Raw genomic sequence first — 23,887 nt, 5'->3', positions numbered from 1 at the left:
TCTCCACCAAAGTCCACCAAGCCCACTTGAGAGGGAAAAAAAGGTTCAAATCAGCCATCTGTTGCCTGACAGCTGAAAGCAATGTTACAGTAATACAAAGAGCAGTATGCTACTCTATCATAATACACTTTAACCTATGCAAAAGTATACTATAGACATGTATGTCTTAAGATACATGAACAGAGCATCGACCATACAGTTTCAAGACAGATGGTGGAGATGAACAGTAACATGGGCGGTTAATGCCCTGCCTGTGTATGGCACAGCAAATGCTACCATGTATACTATAAATTCCCTCAGAATTTTACAGAAGATCACTACATTATCCAAAGCTCAAAAGAAGCCCAGATTCATTTCACTAAAAGCTGAAAAAATTGACACATATTAATGTTACAAAGAAAAGAAAAAAAGGACCTTCCAAGTACTCATATAAAAATATAGACAGTGATGGGCATGCCAACACCCCCTTGAGGTTTCAAATATTTGAAGGGGGGAAAGCAACCCTACTCTTCTTTGGGCTACATGGAAAACCTAGACTCCTCTACTATTGGGCAGCCATTAAGGGCTCTGAGTGGTTGGAACCTTCGTTCCAAGAGTGATTTTCGTCAGTTTTGTTGCCAGGTCTTTCCATGCTGCATTCTTTGGGGTTTTGCAGCTCAAAAAAAGGTTTGTTACTACCTTCTCTTTGACTCCCTCCAATGCATATGGTGTCGCTGCGGCCATGCCATACACCATCTCGAACATTGTTCATCTCTAATGTCCGAGACTCCTGCAAATCCAAAGCCATAAACAATAAGTACACATTAACCGTTTCTAACTCCATCCAGTGGGGAGCCTATGTGACAGAAAAAGCCATACTAGTAGGGAACCTAGCAACAAAAGATAATTTTGTGATGGGTAATCTCTGAGGCAGGAAAAAATATAATAAACCTCTCAGAGAGAAAATAGGGAATGGATTGCGAGAAAATTGACTTCTCTCTATCTGCCTAGGAGTGTGTATCCATGTCTCTATGTGTGTGTGCGTGCGTGTGAGAAAAAGTGAGGGATGGATATATATATATATATATAGAGAGAGAGAGAGAGAGCCATTTTTTGGCCTGCTAGTACATGACGTCAATGGTGCAACCCTACTCAGGCTTTTCTTTAATACCCATCTTAAACCATTTTTCCCTTTGGTAGAACTGTGTAAAGTTTCATGGAGCTTTGTTTGGGTTTCATGGTGCAACCCCACTTGCTATTTTGACTCGAGATCACCAATTTTCTTGGAGCAGATGCATAAAGCAAGCAATAAAAAAGTTTTAATTAGATTTTTAATATTTTAGAAAGAGTGTTCAGTTAATTAATCTAACATAATGTGCAGCAAGGACAACAAAATGGTTCACACAATCCTCCATGGCACCATCAGTACCCTACAAACCAGTATTAACTTGACACTTGAGATTTTCTTTGGTGCCGTGTGTAGACACTTTGACCATGTCCACAGTCTGACAAGTTTTTGGACCCTTGCCCATACATATCAAAGATGTCATTAGATTTTAATATGGTGTCGATGCTTTCCTCTAATGTCTATTATATAATAACTTATTATCTTATATCATAAAAGTATTGACAGTTTACCAGGTAGAATGGCATGTTGATTGCCATTCTATCTAAGATTTGATCGCTACTCATTGTTTTGTTTTTTTTTCAGGCCCAATATTCAAGGAATTCAAGCTTTTAAGCCACAAGGAGGTTTTCAAGGGTTTATCTCTTGTACACCATATGGGGGTTTTCAAGGACTCAAATCTTGTAGGCCATGCGGGATAAGAGCTTCTATAATATCAAAAACTATTCCCAATAGGATTTGAACCTTATACCATTTAGCTATGATGTACCAGTGTGTAGCACTATCACAGCTTCATAGGACTGTAATAGGATACTAAATAAACAAACACACACACACTTAAAAAAGTAGAATCAAGGTGCACATAAAAAATCCATCAGAAAAAGCTATTTTGGTGTTGGAAAACCCTCTAATTGATCATATCAACATTGAGATGTATGAATATTAATAAATAAAAAAAGAAGAAATTTTTAATCCAAAAAATAGTGCATCTTGCAACATATTATCTAGACCATCCATTTTCGTGATTTTCATATTTATAGAACTACTTAATTTGAAACATTTTTGGAGTTTAAAATTTTATAATTAGAAATTAAAATAGATTCTCTAGCTATCCTAAGAATTTTGTACACCAAAATTACATCTTAAAATAAAATTTATAGGTGGGCCTTAATTTGATTATTTAAGGTTGCAACCTTACACAGTCCACACCCATATATAAAATATATATGATATTGTATCATATATTTATGTTATCTTACACACTTGTACGAACATGTTGAGGAAGTACTGGGTTTTTCACCCCACGTACTAAACACTTGGATATATAGTAATGGATACATACAAACTACCAACACCGGTGTCGATATGCACCTTGTTTGGATGACTAATTTCTCCCATTTTATGGCAGGCTAGTAAATGGGGTCAATGGTGCGACCGCCCTAAGGCTCATCTTTCAAATTCATCTTAACTATTTTTTCCCTTTGGTAGAACTGGGTAAAGCTCCTCAGAGCCTTGTTTTGGTTTCATTGTGCGACCCCACTTTCCATCTTTATACAAGAGATCAATCAAGCAATATAAAATGTTAAGTTGGATTTTAATATTTTAAAAAGGGGTCCAGCTAGTTAACCTGGCATAATGTGCAGCAATGACAAAGAAGATGGTTCACACAATCCTCCATGGCACCATCAGTACCCTGCAAACATATAATTCATGTAAACAACATGGGAAACAAATTCAAGAAAAACATCACAAGAAAATAAAATATGACCAATATGAAAACAAAGAAAACAACCTTTTTCAAAAAAATGAAGAACTAAAATAAAAAATAAAAAAAAGGATCGGTGATTATAGTCTGACTAAGAGTATGGGCCTTGATAGAGCGTAATGGCAAAACAAGATTTGTGTAGGCCACCCCAGGTAGTTGGGATAAGGCTTGGATGATGATAATGATGATGATGATGAACTTAAAAACTAAATGCATACATAAGATGGCCAAATTTTATTTCGTGTCGCACGAATCTCAATATCAACATTTAAATGAGAAAAATAATAATATTAATAATAATTTGAGGGTATAGCTTTATAATTTAAAAAAGCCCATGTAGCTTAACTACTGAACTCATCATGCCAAATCTTATCAAAGCTGCCGAAAACAGCTTTGGAATCAATTACACCATGTTTTCAACAGGAAATTCATGACCACTACTAGTCCATGCATCACTGCCACAGATGCAACATAGGACATGAGAAAAACATTCAGACTGCAAACTAATTCACATGCGCATAAAAGCAGCTGTTCAGAATAAAAACAGAAGACAAGAATTCCTCTGCTTCCCTCAACATAACATTCTTAACTTAAACTAATGTCTGATAAAGTGCAAACTACCTTAAAAACTGTTCAAAATTGTCAAAACATCTATCTTCTTTTAGATCTTCTATGACAATCTTACAATGATTGGGAAAAGGCTAAACAAGCAATCCAGAAGAGAAAATGTTACAAGTTTCAACAATGTTCTTTACCTATGTTAGGTTTTGAAACCTAGAAGCAAGCTAACTCTTGCAACTGTGGTTGCAAAGTTCAAATTTGTTTGCTTTAATTTTCTGGTGAATATAAAACCTGCTCTAAATGTGAAATATCTGTGGTTTGCATAGGGAAGCACTGTAGGCTGACAAAGAATGAAATTCGTTGACAAGATGACCATATGGAGATCATTTAACTTTAATTACTTCACTTTTTTCGTATTGTGGAAAAGAAACCATCGAGAGTTATGGGTCTCAAATTCCAGTTCCGATACCCATCCTTCAATGCATTGTGAGAATGCAATCCCCAATTGAGATCTGTTGAATATTTCTAATGTACTTAAACTCAAAACTCCCACTAATAAAATTCCAAAGTCTAAGATTTTCATAATAATGGGATAGTTTAAAGAGATAATAACTTCCATTTCATAACAATCCAGACGCATCAGAAGTATGATTCTTGCATCAAATGACACATCCATGCAACGGCATCCACAGAAACTGCAGGCTATGATGCCAATGATATGGCTGTCGACAAGGGTAGACATGAGTTGGCGATTTTACATTTTAATGAAATATTAAGATGGAGATGCATCAAGATCTTAGTCCCTAGACCTTGGCATTCATCTCGTTCTCTTAGTCAATCGAACCCTCTGCAGCGGCGGAGAAAGGAAAGGCAGATGTCCTCCTCTGAGAGCCCCCATTGCAGATAGCAGCATGGGATACGGACTCCATTTGATTGGTCCAGGTTATGAAAATATCCAGGCATCATAAAATTGCCAGTTCTGTGATGCCATGGCACCTCGCTGAAGGGGGGTTATGTCTGCGGTATCATTCTAAGCATGTTTCCAAACCCACTTAGCCTACGAAAAAAGGGAAAAAAACAAGGGATATCACTAACAACTGACAATATATACCTCGATTAAAGTTTTAGAGATGAATAATAATATTTATTTACTAGCATGGTTTATCATTCAGTATTGAATAGAAATAATTTCACTTTTCACATTTCACATTCGATTCGTTGCTCTCTAATGAAATGAAACATTCAATAGAAAACATGTTCACATCAGAAATGCTAAAAGAACAAGGAACATATTCAAGTAATGAGAAGCTCAAAGGATTGATGAACTTACACTAATGTTGAAACGCTTTCTGATCTGTATTCGGAAATATCCCAAGTATAACCCTACAGAAATGGTGAAAGCACCAGCCACGTATAGAAAACATATCTGACTTGTTACAGCATAGGCAATGAAGCAGACCAGAGCAATCATCACAATCAAAAGATGAATGCCTCCCTGAACAAGGAAAAGAATAACTACTTGACTAAGTGGAAACAACATTGTAGCAATGAAAAACTAGTATAGTATCACTCTCAATAGTAACTCAAATAAAATTATCGTATTTTGCAGAGATCTCCCCATCATAAATATCCAGAATAAGCTCTACCATGAGTAGGCATCAGTGACAAAATTGAACTAACTACAGGTAACATGGAAAATCATTAGGCCACTGAAATTTTGAATTCCATAAACCTTCTAAGAAAAAGTCTCACCAGATCTGCACAAACTAGTAATTTAACCACTCATAAAAAACCTAAGAAATTTTCATGAAATATCATGCATCTCATTAAATGAACCATAGTTTCAAGGAAAATTCAAGTCTAGTGCGGTACTCTTTCAAACCACTAAGCAATTGAAGTTCTCCTCAATGCTCTAAGAAACCTCATATCTGAAGCTATGACCATTATCATCATTCAAAGCTCACCATGAAGCAGTTAGAATGAAACCCCAAGATAAATACGCATTAAATGGAAGTTGTTCAAGATTAAATAAAGAAAACTAAATCCATGGTTTGCCCGTTACAATTGAGAAAGAAAGGAGAGTTCCACGTCAATCTGACTTAAAATTGCTATTATCCACCTATGAAGCTTGCAAACTCCAAAATCACACATGCAAACTAGTTCATCCATGAAGACAGGAGCCACATTAAGAAACCATGATAGTATGCTTGTACACAGTATGATCGTACACTCAGCGTAGGATTATTTGCTTGAACCAGTGGCTTAAAAAACATATCGGTGACCCGGATCGGGCACCTCAAAAACCCACCCGGAACCATGAATTGGCAATCCGGATCGGGAATCGGCCGAATCGGTCGGATTAAGCCTTAAAAAAAATCCGAAAAAATTATTAAAATTCATTATAAATGTTGCTTTTTTGGAATCCAATAAGAAATAAGGGTACTACATTATCATTTCATATTTTTTTATCAATTTATGAATATTTAGATGTTCTTTTCCTGTTTGAACTTATGTTTACATAAAAGAAAAATCATAGAATCATCATTGATAAAATATATAATCATACATGGACAACAATAAAGAATGGATTAAATTGATGAAAAACTGACCACTAAAATCTCGAATTATTGTATTATCTTTTATTTTATTTTTTCCTTTTATTTTTTTGATGACATTATTTTCTTCCTTTTATTTTTTTTAGAACATAAATTATTTTTTGACAAAAAATGCTTGTTGTATTATCTCTTATTTCAATTTTTTCCTTTTATTTTTTTGATGATTTTATTATTTTCCTTTTATTTTTTTGATGAAATTATTATTTTCCTTTTATTTTTTTTGGAAGATAAAAATAAAACGTTTTTTTTTTACATTTTTTATGACATTATTTTCTTTCTCTTTATTTTTTTTTTATGACATTATTTTCTTCATTTATTATTTTTGTTCCTTTTTTTTTTTTGATGATATTATTTTTTGCCTTATATTTTTTTGAGAAGATAAAAATAGAACATTTTTTTTTCTTTTTTTTATGACATTATTTTCTTCCACTTTATTTTTTTTTATGACATTATTTTCTTCCTGGATATTATTTTTTATGATATTATTTAAGACAAAAATAAAACACATTTTTTTTGTGACATTATTTGATAAAAAAAAAACTATTTTTTATGACATTTGACAAAAAGAAAAAAGGTAACGCCATGGAGGTTCAAACCTGAGACCTACCGTATTGAAATCCCCGCTGCACCACATTTAGCATATTACATTATAATAAATCAATATATTGACTTAACATCTTAACGTTGGGCATCGAGAATTGTCCCACATCGAAGAAAGGTGGGACAAACCTTGGGTATATAAACAATTGAGCCATTAGCTCTTTTAAACGATATGTTGGGATGGGAACCACATGCGATGCACATAAGATTTTTGCACACACGCGACGCACGCGAGATGTATTCACACATGCAGAGCATGGTGACGTCAGCCACAACAGATCTAGTTTCGTCATACTGGCGAGAACTGCCGGTTTATGATGTCATGAGGGCGGTTCACTGCTCAAAACCGGTGATTCTACTCTAGAACTGGGCGATTCTCAACACAAAAATCAGCACAAGATCACCGATTCCCGTGCCGACTCGGGCGAGTCCATTGCGACTCGCCGATTTTAAACCGCTGGCTTGAACAGAAAGCTAAGTTTGTTATTGTTTTCAATTACAAGAGACATAAGAACCATTGTCATCAAACTGCGTAATAAGGGTAAAAAAGATGTCAAGTCACCCCTTTTCGATAACTTAAAAGACTACATGTCCCAAAATAAATAGATGACTAAAATATAAAAGAAAGGAACAATTTAGTACAACACCCAATAAAGGGAAAAATGAACAATAGGGATTGAACTTAGGACTTGATCGCATTACCTGTAGAAAACATGATCCGAAACCAGCTCTCGCCATATTCTTCCCAAATGTAGAGCATGGACAACTGCATACAACAATATCCATCAAGCCAAGTACTTTCAATCAATAGATTTTAAATTGACTTCCTGGTTGAACTACTGCAAATTAGCAAAGCTCTTCTTAAGAGTTCAAGTATACTGAAAACATGAAGGAACAAAAAAAAGCATCTTATAACCGCTCCAGTGCCTCTCACTATGAATGCCATATATTTTTTAGTGATATTAAGAAGACATTATATTTTAACCCAGAAAAAGAATAAGAACACTATCAAACAACATAGCATTTCGCACACAGGAAATATAAGGCAAAAAAATCAACAAAATCTTCTCAAAAAAATATAAGGCAAAAAATAATATCATCAAAAAAAAAAAAGGATGTGACAGTCAAGGGTCGGGCCATAAAAATCAACAAGGATGTGTCCGTTATTATGCTCTATCAAGGGTCGGGCCATACCCTCAATGAGGCCATAACTCCCCATATTTTTTTCCATGCTTCCAACCATATCCTTTTGGGCCTACCCCTTGCTCCTTTTTAAGCCTTCCACTTGAACTAACTCACACCTCCTAATAGGTGTTGTATTGAGTCTGGGTGGCATATGACCGGCCTTCCAAAGTCTATTTTTTATCTTGTCGCTTATTGGAGCCACACCTAAGTTCTCCCAAACGTATTCATTGCGAATTCTATCCCTTCTTACCACTCATCCATCTCAACATCATTATCTCAGCTACACTCATTCTATGGGTATATTGGTAATTAGACTACTCAATCTTGAATGGTAAGTTTACTCAATTTATAAAACTAAGTACACAAATCTACCAACATAATCTATTCTTTTTTTTTTGGCTGTAAATTATTCTCATTTTGATCCTAACAGAAGCACTAAAGAAAGAAAACTCATTTTGATTTTGAATACATAATATCCATCACCCAAACAATCACTCCGACAATAAGAGGAAAAGAGAAGGCCATTAATTTGATCTGAAATTCACATAACTCTTCTCCATCCAAAGGAAACCAAAAGAGAAAAAAAAATGGAAACAAGAATACGGGCATTGCAGTACCTTTGAACCACATAGAAGAAGACCAAAAAGATTGAACCCACCATATCCCTCAATCATGAAATAAAAATAAAAATAAAACACAAAAACATTAAGAGGACAAGATAGCAACCTTGACCATTAAACACCCTCCCCAATAAAAAATCTCCAAAAATTAGATACAAAATACAGAAACCAAATTTTTGAACAGAAATAGATTAATACACACGCATTTCTAGGTCAAAAAAAGAAGAAAAGAAACAGTAGAATCATCCTATGCAAAAGAGGCATATAATGTAACAAGAAGTTTTAGAGAGAGAGAGAGAGAGACCATAACAACACCTTTTCTCATATCCACAAAGATATGTTAACCCAAAATCCCAAACCATATACAAAACCATCAGATAAAACCAGAACGAAAAGAACCCAAATCAAAAGGGAAAAAAAAATCGGAATAAAAAATTAAAATCACGAATAAAGAACAAAAGAAAGAAAAGGAACTGACCACCCAGTTTCAATGGCGATCCGACGATCCTCAAAGCAGTCAAAGACCTGTCCCTCCCACATTCGCTGCAACCCTACTCCTCCTCCTCCCGCTCCCTTCAAATCCCTCCCTTTCTCCGAGTACAAACCCTGGCTCTGCAAAGCCACTGTAGCACAAAGCATATCGAAATCCAAAACGGCCATTCCTTCCAAAAACTTATCATCCTCTTCCTCCTCCTCTCTTTCTTTTTCCTTCACTTCTTCTTTTCCGCCATTAAAGCTCGCTTCTTTTTCCCAGTGCTCATTTATGGTCTCCATTGCCTCAATAAAACTACAACTAATAAAAAAAAGTAAAAGAAAAAATAACCCACAAAGAAAGAGGCCTCCCAAAACTCTCTGCAAATAAAGAGAACGCTTGTGATTCTAACGAAAGGTGAAAAACCAATCTTATTTCAGAACACAGTAATCCTCTTCTCTTCTCTCTGCTTTTATTTTCTTCTTTTCTATGTGATTCTCACCTCTGTGTTTTTCTCTGTTTAATCTTTAGGCGCGAGGAACGAAGAATTAGGATTTTTTAAGAATGGATTTTTGTTATCCGTTGTGTATTTGAGAGAGAGAAGATTACATATAAAAATAGAGAGAGATAGAGAGAGAGAGAGAGAGGAGTTATTGTTTCAATTTGGAAAGGAAATCCGAAACTGCCGCACATTGAAAACGTAAGTAACCCTTAGCTTTTCTTCAAATGACAAGAATGTATATATTCTTTTTTTTTTTTTGTAAACCTGGCATATCATTTTCTTGTTTGTGGGTGGCCATTCTAACTTTTGAAACTTAATTTTTTTGTACACATACTATTTATGGAGTTCATACATTACAAAATTGATTTAGAGTTGTTTGATTGGATCTCATCTAAATTTGAAAAAAAATTGAGATCCATTTAATAATCAATGATTTTTTTCAAAAATAAACTTAGATTTTGAGTTTTTTTAAGACGGATTTGGCAGCCTAAAAAAATTGTAACTAAATTTTTGAGTTTTTTTTTTAACTTAGATTTGGCTGCTTTGAGAGGTTATTTTTTGCCAAAAGGATTTGCTACCCCCAACGGGTGTGTACTATCCATCTACACTCTTAAGCAAAACATATTCTAAGGTTACTTTTTAGAACTAAACTTTTGTGTATGTAATCTCTACAACCTATAAACTAATCTCAATAAAAAAAAAAGATCGAAAAATTGAAATAGGCTCTCTATTACTAGAAAAAATAATGCCTCAATATTGAATAGAGACCGTCTAATTTTTGAAAGGCTAGATCGAAGTGTCATGAAACTCAAAATTCAATTTTTTTTTCTTTGGAAAATAATTATCTTGTAATTATCATGTGGTTCCCAAAATTTAGACAAAAAAACTTCATAAATTAGTGTTTTGAGCAAGGTAGTAGATCCACAGTGTGCTCCCGTATGAGCATAGCATGCGTGCTCTATTTTTTTTTGAGGCCCATAGAGCGAATTTATAATTTCATTTTGAAGTTTGTTACTAGGCACAAGAAATACATTCCAAATTTTAGCTCCTAAAGATACTCTTGTTTTAAAATAGGAGCACATGTATTATGAGCATATTGTGCATCTACTCCCTCGCTCAAAAACCTATTTAAGAGGAATTTTTTAGTCTAAAATTTTGAGAATCATATTAGGATTACCAGATGATTTTGATTTTTTTGATACTTAGATCCATCCCTTCAAAAAATCAGAAGTTCTATATTCAATCTTGAGGCATTAGTTTGTTCCAGTATATAAATAGTTTATTTCGTAAACTTTTTTTTGCTGAGATCATTACATGGGGTCGTAGAGATTGCATCCCCAAAATTTGGGAATAATAGATTGTATACTCCACTTGTGCAGGTAATCTTTTAGCTCAAAATGGACCTTGCAAGCTTGGAATCTTTTGATAAAAAGAGATTGTGCATCTTTGTACCACAATTAGAGAAAGGTTGTGGTTTTCATAAGGATATAACATTAAACAATCAAAATAAGACGCACCTCCTAATTTTGTCAATTTTGTATCGGAATATTTTAGGATAGCACAAGAATCTAATTTCATCTTTAATTATAAAACTTTAAAATCTAAAAAATGGTTCATATCAACTAGATTTATCAACTTACAAAATTTTTTAAAATGGACAGTCAAGATAATATGTTGTAAAATATACTACTTTGACTTGAAAAAAAAAATTCCCATATCCACACATCTCATTGTCAAGATTTGATAGTTTTCCAACATCACAATAGCCTCCTTTAAGGTGCGAACCACACATGATATAAAGGGTGCAGTTTATATAGAGCCTAGGATCTAAACAATCAAATAGAGCCTATCTTCAAACAATGTCGATAAATGTGGTTTCACCATTGAAAATCTTTGTGATAGCCTTAAAATATATTTTCATATCTATTTATAAAGTTTAAAGCTTAAAAAATAGTGTAGATCAACATATCTATAAAAACTTGAAAATCTTGAAAGTTGACGGTCCAAAATGCATTACAAAATACACTATTCCCAAAACTTATAATCTATTTTTTTCTCATATCCATACATCTTGATGTCGAGATGATCAATTTGAAGATATTTGGATATCAAAACAACTTTTGCTGGTAGTAAAAGTTTTGAGGTAAGCTCAACTCTATATAAACTTTTCCCTTATATAAACTTTCTTCGTTAAAGATTAACTTTTAAATTTATTTCACAATTACTCGAAGCTCTTAATTTTGATGGCTTGGAATACATTACAAAGTTCCAGATTTGTTTCTTTGGTTTTTGAAGTTTGAGTCAATCCAATGATATTCTTACAACCACCAGCTTTGAAATCTAATGGACAATAATGATTGTGACCTCCTTATATAAAAAATAAATGGCATAGCCTTTGATGAAGCGAGATGGACAGGTTGTGTTGTTTATTTTATGAGAAAGTATATAATGAGACCATTTATCTTTGGTATAAGATAGTCACAATTAATCTTGACCAATTAGATATGGAATTAAATGGTTGCATATATTCTATTGATCAGGTTCAAACCTGAAAATAAATTATGTCGAACTTTGTGACACTCCCATACTATCAAATTTCACATCGGAATGGTTAGAAGTAATGGTGAGGTTCTTGTATCAAAGGCAAGTAATCTCAATGTATACAAATATTTCTTATTTGATTTTTCTTCCTTTGAAGCGTACGGTGTTTCCACGCATCAGTAAATAGTAAGCATTCCAACATCATTTCGAGAACTATTTCTTGCTCGATTTGTACTTCTTTGTCCAAAGGCTTTTCATCTATAGTGTAAACCAAATCAATAGATTTCTTTTCATCAGCGTAAAGAAAATTATAGAATTACTTGGGGAAAAAAAAAAAAATTATAGGTTTTTGCCATTCATGTGCCGATCCAAAGCCATACAATAGTAAATAGTACATAAATAGGATTGGTTTGTTAATCATTTCTATGCTTGATACATTATGTGGTTAATATTAGGAAAGGGTTTGAGGTCGTGGTGATAGCACACCTCATACCTTAATTGGAGATTGTGGCTTTCATTTTCATTGGCAACTTCAAAACCACTAACTAAATTAAAAAACTGGTAGGGGCATGTCGTCTCTACTGAACTACATAAAAAAATAAAGAAAAAAGATGTCGGTTTTAAGTGGTTATGCTATTATCATACTTGTTCTACCAAAAGATAGAGTGGCCGCAGCCCAGGCCTAGGCCAGTACTTGTCCCGAGCATAGCGGGGCTAAAAACAAATGAAGGAAAAAAACGAAGAAAAAAGAGGGTCATGCCGGGCAAAATTGGGCCCCTAGCCTAGCCTTCCTGTCACATTTGTGGGCCAGCCCTGCTTTTTTTAGGGCCGGGAGTTTTTTAGGTATAATTTTAACATGACCTAAACTTTGTCTAATACACTATTGAGAGAATCCATTTCTTACTTAGGTCAAGCAAGGTAAAGATTAGATTCAGATTAATTATTGCACACAACAAAAACCAAGTTTAATACTTTAGCATTTTTATGAAGAAAGCCAGAGTTAATGTCTATAAATGACCCCTAGTCTGTGTCATTGACCTTGATTCGCTCTTTACGAGACTCTCCGATTACTTTACATCCTTTATGAGACTCTCAGGTGGATCCACTCCTTCCATTATGCTCCTGTGGACACCCAAATCAAGTTATTATGTTTACTGAAGATGTCAATTCTTGTACCTCTGGTGCATAGAGAATACAAAACCCCTTTTTACTCATCTTGAGAATTAATTAACAAAAATAGCCTCTATCATCATTTTCATCATGGCATCCGGAGAATTGTGAACACGTTCTGGATGAACTTTTATACTTGCCCGAGGAACAAATCAGGAATATAAGCCCTTTTCTTCAAGTCACTCCGACGAAAGCATTGCATTTTCTAGAACATCATGCTGCGCAAGGCATAATGTAGCCCACCTTCAAGAAGGGATGAACACTCCAAAGCCCACTCAAGGATGTGATGATCGTTTGAAGTCATGTGTAACTTCAATCGTTAGACAAGCCGAACACTCACACACAATCTACCCCAACTACTCGACAGGATTGCAACTATTAAACAGAAGCATCAGATGGCTATGAATAGATCACAAGCGAACCAGCAAAAAAGTCATGCACTACATGCAGACAAGGTTTGACAGAGAACAATAGTGAGAGATTATAGAAGATCCTTTGATATACAAAGGAAGAATATTGCGGTGAGTTCATTTGTGATTAACGAAATATATGTTTTTTACTTTTCCATTGTATAAGACGGTTTTAGAATCGCTTGACCCGATATAGTAATAAAAAAAAACTGTGGATGGATATACCCCATCGGTATGTTGCTTGAAGTTCTCTTCAATTATTTTGTAGATACATTTTATATTCAGCTTAAGATCACCTCAAAACAAATGGTCATCGCGGCCAGATGGGTTGCCAAAACCAACCAATAACCTAAATAAAGCACTCCATCGGTAAACCGTATGATTATATTCCTAATTTGGTAGAGAAAATTTAAGTTGGATGATGTAGTTGGATAGGGGCAAATCGGCCAAATTTATCCTACCAAGGGTTGTATGGGAATTTTGGATTTGTTTGCCCTCTATTTTTGGAAAAAATTTGATCTTTCTCGTATTTCGGTTTGTTTATGAGTGAGTGGGTGAAGCAGCATAAAGAGGTGTGAACTGGAATCCCATGTGCTTGTGGGTCCATCTTGGCGTCACCATCCATTGGTAGCCACGTGGCATATCTCGGATCATTATCTTGTCCAGGCTTGCTAGTGTCCATCTCAATCCCACCTGTTTAATATGCACTAAAATAAAAGAAGAAATGGTTAGATCACTTAAAATAGGGTGCGGTTTTTATAATGTTGCTAACTTTAAACAATCCAATTAAAACGGACCTCTAAGTATTTTTAGGGTAAAAAAATATTAGGATTATATGAAAAACTAATTTTATATCTAATTATAAAATTTTAAACTCTAAAAATAATCAAAATCAAGTAGATCTCTAAACATACGAAAGTCTTGAAAATGGAAAGTCTAGATAATGTATTGTAATATGTACTATTTATGAGACTGAAAGTTTTTTTTTTTTTTTTTTTATATTCATCCATCATCATATTAAGATGATCAGTTAAAAGATTTTTCAACATTAAAACAACCTTTTCCCATGAATTTTTTATGTGCTTATGTTATTATACATTTTAAAGTTGGAACCTTATATAAACTTTATCCCTCTTTTAGGGTAAAATGTTTGGTGCGTGGGGGTCAACACACATGTACATGTGTCCTCCCATCACTATATGTTTTTAAGATGGATTTTGGATTCAGCACCATAAAATCTAAGGAGTGTTTGGATGGACGCCTTGGATATTTGTCAATCTCATACAATGGTGCTCCAACATGTTTATAGGGGAGCAAATGATTTGCCTTATGCGTTAGCTAAATTAGGAGTTCAATCCTTGGAGCGGCTTGTTTTTATTTCTATTCCTTTTAATCTGATATATATGGTGTGACATTTGATAGGTTGGGTGTGTCGCAAACTTTGAAAATTTATTTTCAAGTTTGAGCTTGGTCAATGGAATAAATGCAGTCATCTAATCTAATTTCACATCCAAGGGTTAAGATCAATGATCACTTTGCACCAATGGTTTAAAAAACGGATCGGTGACCCGGATCGGGCTTCCAAAAAACCGATTCGGATCGGCGAATCGGCGATCCGGATCGGGAATCGGGTGAATCGGTCAGAATAAAGCTTAAAAAAAATTCGAAAAAAATATTAAAATTCATTATAAATATTGTTTTTTAGGAATTCAATAAAAAATGAGGGTACTCCATTAAGAATTTTCATGTTTTTGAATGAATATGCGAATATTGATATGTTCTTTCCCTGCATGAACCGCCATTCAACATTTAATTTACAGTATTTCGTGCTCATCCCTACACTGTTGTTGTTGGGACTCGATATGTCAATAATATGGCTGGGATAGGGTGGCCTCAGAATCATCATCTCTCTCATTTTCTTTTTGAATAATATGGATTAAAAAAAAAAAAAAACAAATTTTCAAAAAAATCGATCATAGATTAAAAAAAAAATCACAAATTTTCAAAAAATTCTATCATGGATTACAAAAAAAATTCGATCATGGATTAAAAAAAAAAAATCACAAATTTTCAAAAAATTCAATCATGGATTACATAAAATTCGATCATGGATTACATAAAATTCGATCATGGATTACAAAAAAAAACTATCATGGGTTACAAAAAAAGCAAAAATAAAAAAAAAACAAAAAATTCAATCGTGGATTACAAAAAAAGAAAAAAAACAGTTCGATCATGGATTACAAAAAATTCAATCATGGATCACAAAAAACTCTATCATGGGTTACAAAAAAAGCAAAAAACAAAAAATTCAATCATGGATTACAAAAAAAAAAACAAACATTTCGATCATGGATTACAAAAAAAAAACAAACATTTCGATCATGTATTACAAAACATTTGATCATGGATTACAAAAAATTCTATCATGGGTTACAAAAAAAAAAACAAAAAACAAAAAAATCGATCATGGATTACAAGAAAAGAAAACAAACATTTCGATCATGGATTACAAAAAATTCTATTACGGATTACAAAAAACCAAAAAATTCGATTATGGATTACAAAAAAACAAAAACAATTCGATCATGGATTACAAAAAAATCGATCAAGTATTACAAAAAAATCTATCATGGATTACAAAAAAAAAAAAAAAAAAAAAAAAAAAAAAAAAAAAAAAAAAAAAAATCCGTACGGACTCGCCGATTCACTGTTCGGACTCGCCGATTCCGTACAGTGAATCGGCGATTCACTGTACAGAATCGTTCGGTTCTCTCTAGAACCGGACGATTTCCGATTTTTTAGGCGATCCGATCCCCTTTTCACGATTTCCGAGTGGAACCGGACGAGTCCGATTCGACTCGGCGTTTTTTAAAACACTGCTTTGCACTAAAGATAAAAAGTCTCATTGTATTTTATTTTTTAAAAAAAACAAGAAGGATCTCAATGTATATACTTTTCTGTTAATTTTTTCAGGGGCACATTAGTCATTTCCATGTAAGTGATTTGGCGAAAGGTCGTCCGTTCACATGGTCAGAGAGCCAATGTGAGATTAAAGAACAGTTATTGCATTGAGAGAGAATTTAGGTCCACCAAAATGGACTTGTTTTCTAAACATGGGTGACTATGTTAAATTAAATTATTTAGGGGCAGCTGCATTTACGTGGACGATGGCGGCACGGAAGAGTAAATGACATTAATTTAAATTTAAAAAAGTGGTGGTCGGAGGCTAATCCCATGAAACAAGAAAACATGTGGCTTTTTAGAGAGAGAAAGACAAGCACTCCAACACGCTAGAGAGAAGTATCATCCTTAGTCACCTAACCCTAAACACAGGTATTATCATGTTAATTTGCGAAAGCAAGATCGTCCTCCAATTTTCAACGCAAATCGTCCTCTTTCTTATAGGAGTGGATGTTATTTTACGAAATCTCTTCCCCTCTCTCTCTCTCTCTTTAGAGGAGCACATAAATTTATGGGGAAATATTTTTATGATTCCATTTTCAACTTTCATTTCTTTTTAAACTCAAAATTTTAAAACCTATCTTCTAACACCCAAATAATTTTATTTATTTTTATTCCAACTTTTAACCCAAACAAATTAAGAAATACTCTCTTTTCTAACTCTCTCTCTCTTTCCTCACTTTGAACAATGCGCCTGGTGACCTTGGGGCTAGAGCTGTGTCCTCTGATGTGAGAGAGAGTGCCATGTAGGAGTGAGAAATGAGCTTTCTCTCTTATGACAAGTACTATTGGTTTCGAAGAGTATGTCTCTCTCTGTGAAATGAGTGCTCAAGCGCTACGAAGGCTTGACGACTGTGCGCTCAAAGGCCATTAAAGGCAAGGGAGCTTGGTATTGAGTTCATCTCGAGCCCATCTTGGTTCAAAACCAAAACACTGGTGCATCCAAAGCTGTAAAGCTTCGATGCTCTCTCTGCAACTCCCTCTTCTCTGCTTCCAACCCTTCGAGAACAGCTTCCGAGCACCTAAAGTGAGAAACTTGCCCCAATTTCACAACAAATCTCCCAAAACCTCTCTCTAGCTTCCCTACCATTCGACCCATCTCACCATCTTCTCTCTCTGCCCCAATTGCTACCTCTTCTCACCACTCTAGAAAGAGAAACCCGTTCACCAGTTAACCTCCCTAATGGAACCAGTCTTTTTAGAAAGGCAGCTTTCACTATTGGCTCTGTTCCTTCAAATTTTACGGAGGAAACACTTTGGGACAATGTAAATGCAATTTGCAATGGAGTTGCTCATAGATGTGTTGGTGTCGTCGCCGATAGGTTCAAAGCCAAGGCTTTGAGGAATTTGGAGTCTGAAAACCATTGGATGGTGAACCTTTCTTACCAATTACAAGGGTTCAATAACTTGATCAAGGATTTAAGTAAACAACTACCTTTGTTTCGAAAAGTAGCTGAGAATTGCTTAAAAATCACAAATTTTTTTAACTCGAGAGCTCAATTGAGAGCTGGGTTTGAGAAGTTGCAATTGCAGGACCTCTGATTTGCCCCACTTTAGAGGACATCATAGCCGCTGCTCGAGCTCTACAACTTGCTGTAATGGATGACTGCTTTAAGCTTCTTTGCTCACAGGATCCTCTTGCTAGAGAAGTTGCATATATAATTGGAGACAGGTTTTGGAACGAATTAGAGGCAGTTCTTTCTCTCACTAAGTTGGTCAAGACAATGGCTCCAGAGATCGAAACCGGTGGCATTTTTTGGAGCCCATCATGGCCTCTTGTAGTTTTCCGGCCAGCAAGTGACCGGGCTAGTGTAGTTTCCCAGCAAGTTCGTGAGGGAGATAGAGAGAGAGAGAGAGAGGGGTTTGGGAGGTTGATCGGGGGAGAGAGAAAGGAATCATGTGAGGAGAGAGGGGTTTAAAAAATAATGTCTTTTTTAAATTTTTTGGGTCAAAAAAATAAATAAAAAATGAATAAAATATGTTCGGGGAGTTAGGAGATATTATAGAGTGAACTTCTATGTAGTAATAGGTTTTACAACTTTAGGTCGATGGAGAAATGAAAGTTGAAAACGAGTTCTATAGAGATATTTTCTCTAAATTTATTTATCAAACGAAGAATTACAATGGATTACCTAGGTAAATAATTAAAACCTGATAGCTGCAAAAAACCAATCCCAGATTTTGCTAAATTGTCCAACGTACTATTAGCCTCCCTATAAACATGGTCAAAGCTATCTATTGGACAGGCATAAATCCATAACTTCCATCCACAATGCCCTCTAATTCCATAGAGGTCTGTCAATTTTATTACACAAGTTTAGAACATTTACAGAGTCCTCTTTTGCCACCGAACAAATATCATCACACCTCTCTCTCAAGAGCTTAAGACCTTGTAGTATAGCTATTCTAGTATATTATCTTTTTAAATTGGGTTTTTATTGTTGGGCTCACCCAATTAGAGCCATCTCACATGAATGTAGATGTGCGCAGTGGAACCAAGAAATATAAGCCAAAACCAATATGTGTATATGAGTGGAAAAACATGCAAAAAAGCAAATAAAAAATAAACCTAACTGGCACCGGATTTACGTGGTTCATCTTTTCAAGCTACGTCCACAGGAGAAATAGACGAATCCACTATTAAACTTCATAAGTTACAATAATATTCCAAGAAAACATGCTTTCTTGGAATTACCGATTTCATCTAGAGACTTCTCTCTCTAGGATTTCCCTCTCTGATATCAAATTATTCTTTTCTTTCTAGAGGTTTTTTCTTTCTAAAAGAAAAAGTTCCATCTTTCTCTCTTTTTTCTTCCATTCTCCATCTTTTCTCTCTCAACAAAGAAAAGACTTGAGAAGATAATCACGGGCTCTCTTTCATCTTCTTCCCTCTAAGAAGAATAATAACTCTCTCCTCTTCTTCTCTCTTCAAATAAAGATAACTCTCTCTCTTCTTCTTCTCTCCAAGAGAATGATAACTTTCTCTCTCTTGTCATTCTTCTTATCTACAAAAGAATGATTCATGTATCTCTAATACACCAAGAAGAGTCCGCTTACATATTGGCCTAAGAGAGGTGTACTCCCAAAATGACTCAAAAGAGGGGGCTTTTGGTTAAACCAACCAAGAGCAACAATAGCCTCTCATGTATTTCATTTTATGTGTATGGTCCAAAAAATAAACTACTAATTTAGAAGTATATCTATAACCTCCTAAGAGGAGGTGCATCTCTATCTCCCTTTCTGGAAAGAGATAAGAGAATATTTTCCCATGTCAAAATACATGTGAGATCATATTTTTGTGGTATGGTAACTTAGTCAACAAGTCACTCTTTTTTAGTTTCTCAAACTGCCCCTCTAACAAAAGTACAATTTTATTGTTGTCCCTTCTTCATGGGATAGGATGCCCAACAATCTCCCCCTCCAATCCTAGGAGGGAGGTCTCCCTTTGCAAATCAACCAAGTGCTCAAATGGCACATATGCCAACCATGCTTCTCCATAACTCTTGTTTATATTTGGCCAAAGTCTTCGTCATCATATCTGGCATTTTGCTATCAGTATAGATTTTCCCTAATTGCAACAAATTCTCACCCTTCTGCAACTTGGACTGCCATATAACAACTCTTCCTGCAAAAGTAATCAAGTATTCTGATATTGACTTATTGGAGTCTAGTCCTCCACCAATATCTTCATCTGTGTACCTATGTAACACAGGTTTCCTCACCTAAAGTACAAACACACTTTGAATGATCCTTTGAGATAATTGAATATCAAATTGGTTGTTGTTTAATACTCTTTTCCAAGATTAACAATACCCGAATTTGTTCACGGAGTCACTATCAGTCCATAGAGTCACTGACGGTTAAAGTGATTCATTATTGGTCAAAGTGGTGACTGTCCATTGGTCAATACTATCTTCTTTATAAATTGGTGATTCACTGTTGGTCAAGGTGATGACTAATGATTCATTGGTCAATGCCTTCTTTGCATAGTGGCGATTCATTGTTGATCAAGACAATGACTAATGCTATGTCTGTCAATATTTTTTTTGCATAGTGGGCACTCACTGACAGTCTCTAATTGAGCTCATCACGCTTTTGTTGCGTGCACTTCCTATAGCCGACCCATAGGGAACTTTTGTGTATCTTCCTTTTTCCTCTTGGTTAAAGGGATCTTTTGGCACTCAACCCATGCCTTCTTGCCTTTCGACAACTTTACTAGGTCACAGGCGTGATTCTTATGAATAGATCTATCTCATGTTAGATAGCTTTAACCCACATCCCTTTATGTTTGTCGACCTGACTTCCTGGTAGATTTTCACCCCTTGCGGGGTAACTGATAGAGGGTTTATGTCTCCTAAAAGACCTTCTCAGTTTAATTGTGGGTGACCCTTTTTGAACATGTTGTTTCCCTGTTCCTCATCACCAAGAACTGTTTGGACCCATCCTCTTGTTTCACTTCTACTTTGTCTTCATTTACCATGGTGGATAAACTATGCTTGGTTCTGAACCATTAAAGATTCGTGGATTTATTGTCTTCATCACATCTTCAATAGTAAAGTCTTCTTAAAAGACCACACCCATACCCCTGATCACCTTCCTGAACTTAGGATCCCACAGACTATAGCTGAACTTTTCATCTAAGTACCCTTAGAAGATGCATATGAGTGCTTTCTTATTCAACTTGGATCTTTGTTCCTTGACACGTGCACCAATGTCTCGAACACCATCAAGTGTGAATAAGAGATATCCTTTTCGGTCTAACTTCTCTCTAGGATTTGACCATCAATAGGAATACAACATGATCGATATTAAATAACATGTTGTGAGGACTGCTTCACCCCAATACAACTTGGAGATGGATCACATGCTCATAACTCTGATATACTTTAGTAGCTTGCATGTCTCCCTTTCCACCTTGCATGGAAATCCTGAAAGATCTCAAACACTTGATCTTTCAATTTCACCATACCATTCATGAAGTATCATCAATGAAGGTTACGAGGTATGATGCGCTACCAAACGACTCTGATGATCCCCAAGTCAATTCGAGTTGCATGATGCAATATTAATACACCGTTCACCACAGTTTCCGTCCACACCATCATCAATGGTCACTGTAGTGATTTGCTTGCCATCATCATGGCATTGACCTCATACTCGACAATCTTTCTTGATGTGTCATTCTTTACCACAATGAAAACATTTGATCATCTTTTTCATATTCGATTGGTTTTGGTCCCCATTCATGGACCTTCCTCGATTTGTGACATGGGCTTGTGAGTTTGTCAACACATGGTGGAACACATTTTCTTCCAACCATGGTCGGATAGTTTCGAGAGCCTTTCAGTCCAGTCTCTTCAACTCATCATCTGTCACTTATGTTCTACCCCTTCAATGGGTGGGTACAAGTCCCGATAGTATAGTAGATCTTCCATCTTTGGCATCTAGATGATCAAGTTATTCCCAATGAGTGATATCATTCTTCTCTCGGTACTGGAATCCATCTAGACACATACACTGTCTATCCCCTCGTTACAATTAGCTATCGGTCGTGCATTATGGTTTGCTATCGCCTGTGCATTACGGTTAGCTATCGCTCGTGCATTACGGTTAGCTATCGCCCACGCGTTACGGCTAGCTATCACCCATGAGTTGCAATCAACTATCGCCCGTGAGTTGTAGCCAACTATCGCTCGTGAGTTATAGTCAACTATCGCTCATGAGTTACAATAACCACAATCGCTCGTGAATTATAGTCAACTATCGCTAGTGAGTTGCAGTCTCCACCGTCCGTAAATCCTTTGCAGAAATTTTCACAAAATTTCGACATTCGACAGAGCTACCGCATGAGGGTTTGAATCCTAAAGGAAATCACGTATGCCCAATTAATCGAAGTCAAGTTGGGACAAAAGCCAAGAGTAGTGACTAGGATTAAAGAAGCAAGATTTGTTTTCTTCTTTACTCGTCCTACAACTGCTCGGTTCACTATACCCTAAAACGGTAATAGGGAGGACCAAGCGACGAGGGAAATGCGATCTGATACTACTTGTTGAGCTCACCCAGTTAGAACCCTCTCGTACAATGTAGATGTGCACAACGGAACCAGAAAATATGGAAAACAAAATATAAGCTAAAATCTGTGTGTGTATAAGTGGGAAAAATGTAATAAAATAAAGAGTATATCTTACGGACACCAGATTCACGTGGTTCACCTTTTAAGGTGACATCCACGGGAAAAAGAGGCAAATCCACTATTAAACTTCACATGGTACACAATAGTCTTTCGAGAAAACATGTGTTATTGCGATCACCAATTTCATCTAGAGACTTCTCTCTCTAAGATTTTCCTCTTTGATCTCAGATATTTCTTTGCTATCGGGAAGCTTTCTCTCTCTAAAATAAAATGTTCTATCTTTCTCTCTCTTTTTTTTCTCTTTTCTATCTTTTCTCTCTCAACAAAGAAAAGACTTGAGAAGATGATCATTGGCTCCCTTTCATCTTCTTCTATCTAAGAAAATAGTAACTCTCTCTCTTCTTCTTCTCTCTAAGAGAAGGATAACTTTCTCTCTATTTTTCTTCTCCCTCTCTGCAAAAGAAGGCTTCACGTATCTCTGATACACCAATAAGAGTCTGCCCAATTATTGGCCTAATGTTAAACCAACTAAGAGCAACAATAACCTCTCACGTATTTCCTTTTATGTGTATGATCCAAAGGATAACTATGAATTTAGAATTATATCCATATCCTCCTAAAAAGAGGGTCATCTCTATCTCCCTTTATAGAAAGAGATAAGAGAATATTTTCCCATACCAAAACATACGTGAGATCCTATTTTTGTGCTATCGTAACTTGGTCAACAGGTCACCCTCTTCCACTTTCCCAAACTGCCCCTCTAACAAATGAACAATTCCATTGGTGTCCCTCCCTCATGGGATGAGACGCCCAACACTTATGGGATTACTTTGGGTATTTCTTAGGCTGTATGGACTATAGTTATCATATGCTGGAGATTACCGTGCTAGTATGGTTTAGAGTGGTCTAACATTATGGATTCCTAGGTATTCCCTTTGCCAAAACTGGGGAGGCATCTACAGGTTGAAAACTAGGGTTTCTAGGCCTAAACTCAGATTGAATCGAAGGTTATATGATCATGCGTATTTGGTCCCAAAATTATATAGCAAATAGATAGTATTTTGTGATACAAGACCTAAAAATTCTAGAGCTCTCTCTCTCTCTCTCTCTCTCTCTCTCTCTCCCCGCATGAATTCTTGAATTCCACTATTTAGAACCGGTTAGAACTATTTGGAATGAGCACAAAGAGGGGGTATTTATATGAAGAGGTCTAAGACATGAGATTTTGAATGAATAGCTGAGAT

General features: G+C 35.5%; 2 protein-coding genes across 4 annotated transcripts in view; both read right to left on the bottom strand.

The window, feature by feature from the left end:
* Positions 1–216: 216 nt before the first annotated feature.
* On the bottom strand, positions 217–9,461 carry LOC18426402 (PLAC8 family protein). 3 transcript variants are annotated; one of them, XM_011622181.3, is made up of 5 exons: positions 8,930–9,461; positions 7,349–7,412; positions 4,762–4,926; positions 2,733–2,798; positions 217–769 (listed from the first exon to the last, which is right to left on the bottom strand). In XM_011622181.3, exons 1-5 carry the CDS (start codon positions 9,223–9,225, stop codon positions 545–547), a joined length of 816 nt encoding a protein of 271 aa, XP_011620483.1. In that variant the 5' UTR covers positions 9,226–9,461; the 3' UTR covers positions 217–544. The 3 variants fall into 3 exon arrangements, with proteins under 3 accessions (XP_011620483.1, XP_088714472.1, XP_088714473.1); XM_088858346.1 differs by lacking the exon at positions 2,733–2,798; XM_088858347.1 differs by lacking the exons at positions 217–769; positions 2,733–2,798 and adding an exon at positions 4,241–4,488.
* A 4,332-nt stretch (positions 9,462–13,793) lies between these two features.
* Positions 13,794–23,887, bottom strand: part of LOC18426395 (phosphoinositide binding protein) — a 51,854-nt gene continuing 41,760 nt past the window's right edge. The window contains exon 4 of the mRNA XM_088858343.1: positions 13,794–14,253. The gene's annotated coding sequence lies outside the window, so the exon portion shown is untranslated. The remainder of the gene's footprint in view (positions 14,254–23,887) is intronic.

This window comes from Amborella trichopoda, chromosome 2, assembly GCF_054954075.1.
Source record: "Amborella trichopoda isolate Santa Cruz 75 chromosome 2, AtrichopodaSantaCruz75HAP2 v2.0, whole genome shotgun sequence".
Taxonomy (NCBI): domain Eukaryota; kingdom Viridiplantae; phylum Streptophyta; class Magnoliopsida; order Amborellales; family Amborellaceae; genus Amborella; species Amborella trichopoda.
This window is presented reverse-complemented; position numbering and strand designations above follow the sequence as displayed.